The following is a 12,841-nucleotide window of genomic DNA, read 5'->3' as shown; positions in this document are numbered from 1 at the left end:
CGTGAAAAGTTCTGAGCATACCTGGAGTCATTTGTCAGCCACTCCGCCTTGCCTTCTGCATCTTTGAATCCCCTGAAACTAGTATGGGGCCTGGGACATGGTAGGTGCCAAAAAATATACAAATAAGTGAATTCACAGGGGAAAAAAGATTTAAGAAACAGATTGGGCTTTTAGGTCTTTTTCTGATTTTTCAAAAAAATCAAAAAGAAAATAAATAGACTGGAAGTTGGTAGGAGTTCATAGATGGTAACTGATGATACCTGTAATGTATTTCATACAATTTTATTTATTAGTAACCCAAAAATTAGCTCATAAATATCAGGCAGCCGGGCTGTGCTCAGGGAGCAAGGGGCTGTCAGTATCCGCCTCTTTGGAAGGAGGTTATTGGGTAAAGAAACGAGAAAGTGAAATACATTCCTTTGCATTAATCATTTTCTCATCTGTTAAAAAGGAGAAGGTGCTGACTGAGTATTAACACTGCTTAAATTAAAAACGCTTTCTTGCTGTCTCAGCCATTTCAAAGCAGGATTGAGCAATTCATGCAAACAAGGTCACCCATCTGCAGTCCAAAGTGCTTGTGTTCATTTCATGGTGACTGTTCTAAAAATAGCTAAGGTGAGACAAAAGGAGACCTTTCAACAACCTCTCAGGTGCACCTACTACAATCTGAAGAGGTCAGAGTCCCAAAGACTGTTGACCACAGCTTCTACCAAGCACACTCATCACACCTGGTTAGGTCTACGCTCTGCTCTGGCCTCCCGGGCTGTCTTGCCGCTCAAGAGCTGCCCCTCGTTCGGTCTCTGCGCCCAGTAAGGTCAGCAAACATGGGAACTCGATGGTAAAGAAGATTCTGGAGACTCCTCCTCCTCTTCCTCCTCCTCCTCCCTATCTTCAAGTTTCGGAAAAAAACTTCCCAAGTTATATTCTCTTGGAACTCCCCGCCTGCCTCCCTCATATTTCCTCACTCTCCTGGAAAGCAGAGATGGTGCCATTTCTTTTTTCTCCCGCAATTATTCTGGTGATTTCCTGGTTCTTAGTTTCCTCAAGAGCCGCGGTGCGCTAGACATGCATGTTGTACGTGCCAGTGGAAATATGTCAAATGCATGTTGAGAGTTTGTGGAAATCTGTGGTGCTCAGGTCAAAGCTGGGGGCACAATGGACAACAAATGTCTTTAGTCAAATGCCAGCTGTTTCTAAGGATAGAGTCCTGCTTCAACTGTGTGTGACCTTGTGAATGTTGATGAGCTAAAAGCTAAAGCCAGGCTTGACTTCATCCACTTCGTCCGCAGAATCCCATCAGTGCTGGGTGAGGAGCTGCCTGCCTGTGGCCAGCATTACTGGGAAACCACAGTCACAGACTGCCCGGCTTACCGACTTGGCATCTGCTCCCACTCGGCGGTGCAGGCTGGTGCCCTGGGGCAAGGGGACACTTCGTGGTACATGCACTGTTCTGGGCCACAGAGGTAAGCTGGAGCCCTGCCCTCCCTTCTCGGTCAAAGGGTGGTGAGTTGATGTGTAGGCGGAGGTCCCTGAGGCACCTGGCAAATAGAATGCTACCTCCTTGCCCAGGTCTGAGCCAATAAAGAAAGAAAACAAAAGCATCAAATATATGAAGACTCAGCTATTACTCTGATTACTGAGGAAGCCAATTTTAGTGAGTGTGGTTCGTACCTGAGGGAAAGGAGGTTCCTTTTTCTTTTCTTTTTTTAAAGATTTATTTATTTATTAAAGAGAGTGCATGCCTGGGAGCAATGGCAGAGGCAGAGGGAGAGAGAAAATCCCGAGCAGACTCTTAACTGAGTGTAGAGCCTGACTCGGGGCTCAGTCTCATGACCTTGAGACCATGACCTGAGCCAGAACCAAGGGATGAATGCTTAACCACCTGAGCCACCCAGGCACCCTGAGAAAGGAGGTTTCTTATGTTGAACCCTATGAATAGACTTGTACCCACCCAGAGCCTGGGCCAGGCCAGCTTCTGCACCCCTGCAGGGCAGAGTTGGTTCTTGGAGAAACAAAGAAGGATAGGTGTTTCAGTGGGAAGGGAAGCTCGTACTGCAGAGATAGGGAAAAGGAAGGAACCTCCAGGCCATGCGTGGCCAAGTTTTCCTTCTAAACTCACCTCAGGGTGAGGGAAGGGACAAGGGTAATACTGAAGAGCTCCCTCCACAGAGGAGTCAACAGGAGTGAGAAAAGAAGTGGGTCTCCAATACCTTGCCCTCATTGGTTTATATCAGGAATTGGCAAACTATAGCCCACAGGCCAAATATGACCACTGCCTGTTTTGTAAAATTTTGTTGATAGTTTTATTGGAATACAGTCTTGCTCATTTGTTTACATATAGTCTGTGGCTGCTTTCGCGCTACCGTGGTGGGACTGACTAGTGGTAACAGAGCCCAAATGACCCCAAAGCCTAAAATATTTACTATCTGCCCCTTTACAGAGAAAGGTTGCTAACTGTATTAGTAGTTTAGTTGGTTAATTGAAGAAACCATGACCTACCTGTGTTAGTCTCAGAGAGATAAGGCAAGAATGGGATGATCTGAATATGCTCACAGGGTGGTGTTTATTAGAAACTGAACTAGTTCTGGCCCCATCCTTGACTAACCTCCGATGGGCTCCTCATCGGAAGTTCAGTGAACCCTTTGAGCATGCCTGGTAGGCCTCGTCTATCTTGTCAGGGGACAGTGGCACCTGGCTGCTACATTTTTGGGTTGTGAGGATCACATAAAGTCAGGTGCAAGGAAGAGTCTTGAAATTATGAAGTATCATAACAATGTGAGGCATTATTCAAATGTAATGTTTTAAAAAGAAAGCCTTCGGTGCTCACAAGTTCCCAGAAAAGGGCCCACAGATTGGAATTTTGCATATCTCTGGCTGCACATTTCTCCCCGCATCCTACTTGACACAGTTTGATTTTCTGACATGGTTCATAAGGACACTACCTCCCAGAGCTATTTAAAGTCACATTTCATCAAGTCAGAGCAATTATGATAATTGATGTTCATTGCTGCGCAATGCTTAAGGACCTAGCCCCTGCCCAGAGTTGAAAATCTCTCAGCCCTAGAATTTATAATGAATAGATTTAGAGCTGGAACTAGCTATAGATTTCAAGAAAATTTCCCTAGACACTTGAACCTTTAAAACCCCCAAACCAAAGACTAGCCTCCAGTAACAAATTCCTGGACTCTAGAAAACAGAATTATATCTTGTCAACAGGTTCAACAAGCTTGGTCTTTCAGGCCCAGAGTAGGCCCGGTGGATTCGGGGAGGAAGAGTGTGCCCACTTGTGTGCTCACAGCACAGAGACATCAGGCCTCAAGTGCCTTCACTGCATGTTTCAAATAGAGCACCCCTGGCTTTAGGCACTTTGAGAGCCCCTATGGCAGACCCCCCCCCACCCCGCCCCGGTGTTTCACTTTTCTGGCTTCATGATTTTATTTTTTTATTATTATTATTTTTATTATTATTTTAAAAAAGATTTTATTTATTTATTTGACAGAGAGAGAGAGACAGTCAGCAAGAGAGGGAACACAAGCAGGGGGAGTGGGAGAGGAAGAAGCAGCCTCCTAGCGGAGGAGCCTGATGTGGGGCTCGATCCCATAACGCCGGGATCATGCCCTGAGCCAAAGGCAGACGTTTAACGACTGAGCCACCCAGGCGCCCCTGGCTTCATGATTTTAAACTGAACTGTATTACTCTTGACTCTACTTGCATAGAAGCCAAGCTTTAAGATGTCACAGTTGGAAAGGAGAAATGGAAAGAGTCTGAGGACACAGAGTTGATTGGACTTCTTCCTGTCCACCCCTAAACTTTCTCCCCTCGTTCACAGCCTCCTCACCTCCTGTACCAGGTCCACCCCAGCCACCATGCCTGTACCCTCTAGGGGAGGTCTGCACCCACCCCATGCTGTCCTGTGTGTCACAACGGGCAGATTTTTCTAGAACATCGTTTTCATCACGTCCCTTCCTTTTTTGCTCAAAAATCTACAAACATCTACAGTGATGTCAGCACTCAGGTGTGACCGGTAAAAGAGAGGAATCCAGGACTAATGTGATCAGGAAGAGGGATGAGGAGCCCTGAGGGGAGTAGCCACCAGAGCCCAAAGGGGTCTGGACTCAGTCTGGGCCAGCAGTGAGATTCACGGGAGTGGGGCCACCTGGGCCTGGGGACCCCAGGATAGCAGTTCCAGGGTCACATAGGAATCCAGAGTCAGGCTTCTGGATGATCTCTGAAAAGACACTGACAGTCCCAGGAAGGGGCAGGCAAAAGTGGGGCAGGGAGTCTGGCCCCAGGCAGACAGGCTTGGTTTCAGGCCACAGTGCAGGTTGGAGAAGGAACTGATGTGCTGGATAGGAAATGGAGGCAGACGTAGGCAGGACGATTCCAGCCCTGCAGAACTGGTGGAGCCGAGGCTTTGAGGAATGTGTCTCCCTCCTTGGCCTCCATGGTGGGGATTGGCTCAGGAACTGACTGGGGCTGGGCCTGTGAGCACCGGAGGCCTTCTAGGCAGGGCTGGGGAAGTGGCTCGTTCGGGCATTCCGGATCCTCTGGACCAGTGCTGTGCAATCAAACATTCCTTGAAGATAGAAAAATGGTGTCACAGGTGGCTATCGGCCACTTGAAATGTGGCTAGTAGGACTGAAGAGCTGGACACTGAATTGTATGTAATTTTAATTCGTTTGAATGGAAGTGGCCACATGTGGCTAGTGGCAACTGTGATGGACGGGGCAGGTCTAGATCCTGGCCCTCGACCTACCTATTCACGTCATGGCCTCACAGTCACTCCATGTCCTCTCCAAACCTTTAGGCAATGGTGATGTTCTCCATGACCTAGGAGCTTGCTCATTCTGCCACCTCGTCCTTGCTCCTGCTGCCCCTGCTGGCTGGATCTCCCTCTCCCTCTTTCCCACCTATCCAGTTCGAATCTGTTCCTTGTGGCTGCGTATGAGCCCCTCTGCTCCCAAAGCCTCCCATAAGCGCCCAGCCTACACCACTATCCCCTGAAGCTGCCACCTTTGTGTTCTATGCTGTCAGACCTCTCGTTAGCATGGCATCAAAAAGGTCCTTTGTCATTGTGCGGGCCGTGCTTGCTTTCCAATCCCCGTGAGCCTCTGCCCTATCACGTGGGCTTTTATTCTGCAGTGCCGCTGCCAACTTGCCATTCCCTAACACACCTGTATTCAAGCCTCTGGGCCTTGAAGACTGACATCATAGGCCTTAAAGGCCCTCGGCTCTCTCAGCCCTGCCAGGGGCATTCACTTGCCCAGAGGCTAAAGGCCCTGCCAGCCCCAGTGCCGCTGTGCTTCCAACCCTCAGACTCACCGTCCTCACAGACCTTTCCCTCACCTCCTCTGTCTTTCATTTCTCCCCTTCCTCGCTTTCAGGGCCCCAACCTCTGCTTCTCAGACTGCCAGGAGAAAACACCAAACTTACGTTATTTTTTGCACAGGGCAATTTAGCTTCTTCTGTTCAGCAATTTCCCCTTCCCAGCCTGGCCTCAAACCTTTCCTTCCACAACTACACAGGTCCATTAAATACGTTCATAAACACTTTTCCAATCTGTGCCCACGTTTAAGTGTTTCAACAGTGTTTTCCTCCCTGGTCAGGAGGGCCTGGGTTCCCCAAGGGCAAGGATAGGGCCCTGTGGTCCTTCATATCCCCCCCCAGGGGCCTAGGAAAGTGTCGGGCTCACAGATACACCTGATGAATACTTGTTGAGTCCAATTTATTTGAATTGAAGAGAGAAATGACAGGCCAGCCCCCTGGGCTACAGGGCTGCAGAAAACATTCAGAAGATGAAAAGGAAAGTCGGTTCAGGGTAGGGGGAACCTCTACAAAGGATGAAGTTGGGCAAAAATAATGAAACATTTTTTAAAACTTCATAAAGGGGGGCGCCTGGGTGGCACAGTGGTTAAGCGCCTGCCTTTGGCTCAGGGTGTGATCCCGGCATTGTGGGATCGAGCCCCACATCAGGCTCTTCCGCATGAGCCTGCTTCTTCCTCTCCCACTCCCCCTGCTTGTGTTCCCTCTCTCGCTGGCTGTCTCTATCTCTGTCGAATAAATAAATAAAATCTTTAAAAAAAAAAAAAAACTTCATAAAGGCCCTTATGTAAGTTACTTATAAATTTTTAAGCTGTAAAATTAATACATTTTATGGAAGGCAAGCCTGCAGGACTTTTTACAATACATGGCAGCCTCAGAGGAGTTTTATTCAAGAGAATGACACACCATGAATGCGGTAGTTAAAACATGTGGGCAGCTGGGAAGGAATTAGAATGTTGAGAAAAATCACAAGGGAGGCATATGCTGGTTATTCTGGGACCGCCTCCTAATGTAGAAGGAGCAAAATTATTAAAAATGCCCGTCTGTTGGGCTGAGCTATGCATTTTAGCATCAAGGAGGGATCTGGTTAAGGATTTGGGACAACGCGATTGCAGCTCATTGTTGTAAAGTGAAATGAATAACTGAAAAATTGGGTATCTCTAAGTGATTTTCTTCACCATGGCCTTTCAAGGTGTCCAGTGTTTAATTCCCCCATTCTACTTCATTTCAGATATACGTTCTTCTACAGCGGCATTGCGAGCGACGTCCATGTGACCGAGCGTCCCGCCAGGGTGGGCATTCTGTTGGACTACAACAGCCAGAGGCTTCTCTTCATTAATGCTGAAAGTGGACAGTTGCTCTTCATCATTAGACACAGGTTCAGTGAGGGCGTTCACCCCGCCTTTGCCCTGGAGAAACCTGGAAAATGTACTTTGCACCTGGGGATTGAGCCCCCAGATTCTGCAAGGCACAAGTGATCATTGGCTTTCAGAGTTTGCAAGAGCAGTCATTCACATTTCGGGGGCCTGTTGTTCTTTCCCTTGGGTGCTATGTATTATTCAAAACATCTCCCACACATTCACGCTAATGAGAGCTGCACACACAGCGCTCAGCACGTGAACAAAACCACCAAGGAAACCTTGGCTTTCTAGGTAGCGTGTGAGTAAAGAGGATGGAAAAACAGCCTCTGCCCTTTGCTTTCTATATGTTTGAGTGCCTCCCTAAATTGAAAGGATTTATACCTGACTTGGGAACCAATGCAGAGAAGTGGTCTTCCACCTGTTGTACGGGCAAAGAAATCCTTGGATGGACAGGTCTGAGAGAGGGGAAGGTTGTCTTAGCCCTACATCTCTGACAAGAATCATTGGCTTTTTTCCTAAGAGAGGGTCACCTCACTTCCCTAAAGGATGATGTTTTCTAATCACTAGAGAAGGTATTTTAACTGTTCTAAGTTGATAACAAACTCTTTTGTAATAATAGGTACTGTATTACACGAGTCTGTTTTCCCTGAAATTTTAAATGTAGACAACTGCTAGGTATTAGAAATTTCCATTTTGTTAAATAAATGCTTAGAGTCTATAAAACAAAACACGTTATATATGAACTTATTATATGTAACTTACATGCTGGCATCTGTGGCCTGGGGCACACGGCAGAGTAAATGACCATGATACTTGAGTGGTTTGCACTATGACTAATTTTTACATAAGAATTTTACATGTATCTTTTAAAAATCCAAACACTTTTATCCCATAGTTACAGTCAACTATAGGAAGCTGGGAATCTCTTTTTGCCAAAACGAAATGGTTGGTCATTTTTAGATTCTATATTGAAATCTCTTGCAATCTTCCTAAAATATGTGTGCAAAGTTGATAAATCTAGAAGGCATTTTGAGATGATTGCTCTTGTTTTCTAGGATATAAATACTTTGATCTTACTTATAGATTTTTTTTAACATTATGAATTCATTTATTTCTTTTCATGAATCAAGAAATAATATCCTACTTTTGAAATCTATTCTAGCTCCTATTGATTAACAACTGGAAGATCCAACCTGGGTCTGTAACTGCCTTGGTAGGGTCCCTTCAGAGCTATCACAGCTCTGCTTTAAAATGAGAGCAGCTACTGGCAAGGTAGATACTTAGTGAAATGGGGGGAAATTTACTGCTTTGTTGAGGATGTTATCTTCACTTTTGTCAAGTCTTGAAAGTGTTGCCCTCAGGTTCTGAGTCATCAGCAACCCATGGTCATTATTACTTTTTCGGTGAGAATGTCATGTAATTAAAAACAGGAACAGTAGTAACAAGCACATGAATTTTAGAATTTGTCTCAGTTTGGGTTTCTCCAAAAGTAGACCTGGAGATGGAGATTTAATGCTCGTTGTTTGTACAGGAAGTGATTCTGGGAAGGACACTGGAGGAAGTGGGACAAATAAGACAGGAAGGGGGAAGAGCCAATAAAGGACATGTTTTATGAGTGGATTATTACCACTGTGAGCAAGTAAAGCTCACTTGTGTAGGGGACAACCTGGAAACCACTCAGAATGTGCTAGAAGCTGGCATTTGGACCACTCTGTCCAACCCCTGTTGATTGAGGATTGCCCCGGGGGGCATTAAGTTCTCATCCCTCACTTTTCCAGGTTGTGTTCCTTGCAAACGCCTGTGGTCCTCAGAAAGCCTTCAGAAAAAGGAAATGAGAAAGAAAGGCACGTGACACAGAGTTGTCAGTGGACAGCTGCCCAATGCACCTGTACTCAAGTGAGCTGGGGGTGAGTTGGGGATAAATGGAGCAGGGTACCAGCAGCATCTGCCATCAAGTTGGAAGCAGCTCTGCTATTAAGGGGAAGAACTAAGTGTGAATTAGAGCTGAGTTTGAAAGGAGCTGGGTTCAGCTCTTTCTAGTGATAACTTTGGGTAACTCAGATTTTTTAGTGATGCCTTTCTCTTGGGATAATTGTAAACATCAGGTTAAATAAGCATGTGAAATGTTACAGCATTTTGTAGTTTATAAAACATCCAGACAATGGACTCAGGAGATCCTCTAAGTCCAACCCATTAAATGGTCCTCTTATCTTGGAGTCCGTGGCAAGTTCATGGTGGAAGGTAGGACTCGGGGTCAGGAGATACATGTTTCAGCTGACTTTATCTGTTGACTGATAGGTTTGCTGGTTGATTTCTAGGGAATTATTCCAGTGGAGACAAGCAAAGTGATGATAATGTTTTTTCCTTACATCCTCAAGCAATTCTTTCCTCCTTTCCCCTTCTCCTGAGTCCATTTCTCCTTCTTGACCTTCCTCCTCACATAACACAAACCCTAAGAGGGAGGAAAGGAAGTCAGCAAATTTTGTCAAAATTGTTCCTCTGGAAATCTGTCAGGGGTGCTTATTAGTTTAATAACATGTATAGCACATACATGATCTCTTTTAATCTTTATCAGAACCTTGCACATTAAAAATCGTTACCATTTTATAGATGAGGAAACCAGTCTCAGAGCAGATAAATAACTAGTTCACATGCACAGCCAGCAGGTGGCAGAGTGTGGATTTAGATGTAGCGCAAATCCTCACCCAGGAGAATAAAACGATGTTTCATTTTGTATCACAGATTAGTTTTTCCATATATATGTGATGTGTGAAAATTACATGTGTGGGTATATACATACACACTCTCTCCCCCACACATGTACATAAACATATGCATACATTCATACATACCTATTTTCTTCCCTCCTGAACTGACTTCCTTCCCTAACATCCCTGTTGTTGTTGATGCTGTCTTGGGTTTATTTTTGATTCTTTCTTCAGTACCAATGACCTTAATTAGGACTCAAAAAAGTCAATAACATTTGGTTTATGAAGAAAAGACTTTAGTACATGAAACCACAGCGTTTCCTCTGAGAGGTAGAGGGTCAAAATAAAGGCGTTTGTGGGGAACTGGAGAAGAAATGAGGATTAGTACTGTGAACTTTCTCTGTTTACATACACACCTGGCGACCCTGGACGGATAGGTTCTTTGTCAAAGGTAGAAGTATTTTTCTACTGAAGCAAACCAGCAGGTGTTCCTGCTGTTTTCCCAGAGGTGCTTCCATAAAATGCAACAGAGCTGAAGTATCATACTTCATTACATCCACTTACAACATTGTGTGCTTGAAGTACCCAACGCTAACACTCTCCCATCAGAAGCATCCTTCAGGCCCCAGAGTGGTCTGTATTGGAAGTCACTCTTCATCTTTATTGTGTTAATTACCCACCTAATTATCTCAAGTGTTCAATTGCTGAAAGAACTCACAGGACTCCAACGGTTGATATTCACACAAGAGCTTCATCACAGGCAAAGGATATATAGTACAGTTCCACAGAGGAAGGTTAGGCACTGAAGGGGTCCCGATATCTCAAGTGCCCCCACTGTTGGGTTGCAAAGTATGTACATCATCTCCGGGCCTCAAACCCCCACCAGTGTGCAGGTGAGGCATTGCTATACCAGAAGCCCAGGTTTTGTTTCTGGTGGTGTTGGGGTAGTGAGCTGGTCACATAGGCAGTTTCTAGCTATACAACTAGCCCTAACCCTTGAAACTCACCTCCCTGACTCCTGCAGGCTCTACCCAAACCAATGCAAATCATAAATCCAGTGATGATTACTAAATGATACTGACAGACTGATAGTTCTGCACCAAAATGACTGGTGTATCCATGGTTACAGAATGCCACTGATTTTTAGCTAATAGATTCCATGACATTGCCCAAGGGTCCGTAGCTCTGTGGATATGCATGTGATCAATTAAGACTAGCAGAAAAGAGCCTATGCTGGGCACTTACTGTCCTGTGTTCCTGAGCTCAGCTGCTGGGGAGTATTTCAAGAGCAATAATAGCAAGGGCTGAGGGCCTCTGCCACCGAGGCACTGCCATCCCCTCATGTCCCTGATACGGTAACTGCTAGAGAGTGATCCCAGGCACAACCCCGAGTTGAATGAAGCTGACACTGATTTCCAGCCCCTTTCCCAATGCAGGAGGGAACACGTTTTCTGGGCTGTCTTCCAAGGAGGAGCTCGACACCTCTCATTTAACTTTAACTGTCCTCAAAGTGTATGCGGTTGTGTCCCTCTTTGTGCCTCTCTTTTGGTCTTAAGTGAACTCCCTTTCTGTGCAGAGTCTGTTTTTTGCAATCTCTATCAATAATTCCAGGTCCACCAACAGTATATGAACAATAAGAATGGCTTGAGAATAGATGGGGGATTAAGAATGTTTACCTCGGAGCAAAGATAATTAGGGAAGGAGGTAAGAGGTCTTCAAAGATTTGAAGAGTCCTTCCGTGGGAGGAATTAGACTTACTTTGGTTTTTACACTAGGACTAGATGGCAGTCCCAGGGTTGAGGAATCAGTTGAAGAGGAGGAAGAACACCCAGTAGTGGAGGTTGGCCCGGGAACGTGCTACTCAGCGTAATGAGCACTCAGAGTCAGGCTGAATGATCAACTGCCTGGAATATTAAAGAGCATATCCTTGCTTTGGGTTCTAGCTGCATGGTTTTAAAACTATGTTCCTGATGTGCTGGGATTCCACAGAGAGGTCTGATGGCCACTGTGGGATCCAGGAGGAAAGCCAAGTGGGCATAAATTCTGTCCTCTATCCTATTAGATCAGGGCAGCTCAATTTCAACCTGTTTTACACATTGGGTTCCATATAATAATTCATTTGATGAGAAGATTTCTATGGTTAAGTAAAGTTTGAAAAGTAGATAACCATTGAGATTCAAGTCTGAATTCTGTGATACAGGGTGACCCAAAAGTCCCTAAATCCTCCACTATCTAATACTGATAGCATATGGACTGTAAGAAATTCTGCTTCCTGTCCCAAATTACCAAGAATTTCTGTCAATGATTGTGTTCTCCTGGTTGACACCTCTGGCCTGCTACTGAATTCTCCATGACCTCTAGTCACCTCCCCACTACTTCTTAATGTGTCCTTAGTCCCATTTGGTCATCACCATCCCAAAGCATTGACACAGTGCTCCATCAGTTTCCCGAAGGCCATGCTAACACAGTCTGACAGAGGTAGTGGTTAACACGGCTTTCGCCCAGGAGCTGGGGTTAATGAGGGAAATTTCTTCATAGATCATGAAACAAAATAAAGCTGAAGTTTTGGCATCCAACAGTGCTAGGAGCCCCTTCTGATCTCTCCTCCAGCTCTGTCTTCCAGCCATATTGAACAGATTAACCTCTCTGTTCTACTATATTATTTAAGTTTCTAGCTTCTGCTCAAACTTTTCTTTTTTCAGGTCAGCTAGCAAAACTAGAAAATTTCAAAATACAAAAACCTCTCTTACCAATATAGACATCTTTTAGAATAGAATGAGAGCAACATTTTTGCCCTCCTAGCTCAGCCTCTTCAATCCTGTCCAGATTCTAGGCCTCTCTTTGCAGAACTAAAATGTCCATTAAAGCAATTCTCTAAACCAAAGAACACTCCTCTCTCCCAAAGATGAATTTGCCCATTTCCCCTTAGAAGGGTTTTAGAATCCCCTAAGTATCTCCCCTTTAGTGGATTTCTATAGAACTAGGTAATGACTGAAGGTCCCTTCTCGGCCTAACCGAAGCTCCCAGACTTGTGTTGGGCTGCCCTGACACAGTAGTGGACTTGACTGCATGCCAAGCACTTCAGGAAGAATGACACCCTTCTAGAGTCAACATATTTTTTGCGGATTTTATAACTTCAGGGGCAGTGGGCAAAATAATTAGGACAAAGGAAAATGGGGAAGGAGAAACACAATTCATTCATTAATTCAGTTGATACATATTTATTGAATTCTTACTATGGGCTGGGCACCACTCGAGGACCTAGGGAAATGGCAGCCCTCCAAATCCCTGCTTTCAAGAAGCTTATATTCTAGTGGAGGAAGACACAATAAACAGATATATAGTATGTCAGTGGGGGAACAAGAACTAGGAGAAAAAAATCAAAGAGAATAAAGAGTAATAGGAGGTAGGGGCTGCTATATATTTTAGGTATGATGAGACTATCTCTGA

At 45.1% G+C, this 12,841-nt stretch overlaps 2 protein-coding genes across 4 annotated transcripts in view; both read left to right on the top strand.

Annotated features, from left to right (window-relative positions):
* Positions 1-7,418, top strand: part of CMYA5 (cardiomyopathy associated 5) — an 87,912-nt gene extending 80,494 nt beyond the window's left edge. The window contains exons 12-13 of the mRNA XM_045796395.2: positions 1,290-1,463; positions 6,554-7,418. Of these exons, the coding sequence (XP_045652351.2) occupies positions 1,290-1,463; positions 6,554-6,800 (421 nt within the window). The 3' untranslated portion in view covers positions 6,801-7,418. The remainder of the gene's footprint in view (positions 1-1,289; positions 1,464-6,553) is intronic.
* A 152-nt stretch (positions 7,419-7,570) lies between these two features.
* LOC148110062 (uncharacterized) overlaps positions 7,571-12,841 on the top strand; it is a 28,835-nt gene continuing 23,564 nt past the window's right edge. For all 3 annotated transcript variants that reach the window (XM_087862042.1, XM_087862040.1, XM_087862041.1), the window contains exon 1: positions 7,571-8,590. The gene's annotated coding sequence lies outside the window, so the exon portion shown is untranslated. The remainder of the gene's footprint in view (positions 8,591-12,841) is intronic.

Source organism: Ursus americanus, chromosome 5 (genome assembly GCF_024610735.1).
Source record: "Ursus americanus isolate L20-20 chromosome 5, mUrsAme1.1.p, whole genome shotgun sequence".
Lineage (NCBI taxonomy): Eukaryota > Metazoa > Chordata > Mammalia > Carnivora > Ursidae > Ursus > Ursus americanus.
This window is presented reverse-complemented; position numbering and strand designations above follow the sequence as displayed.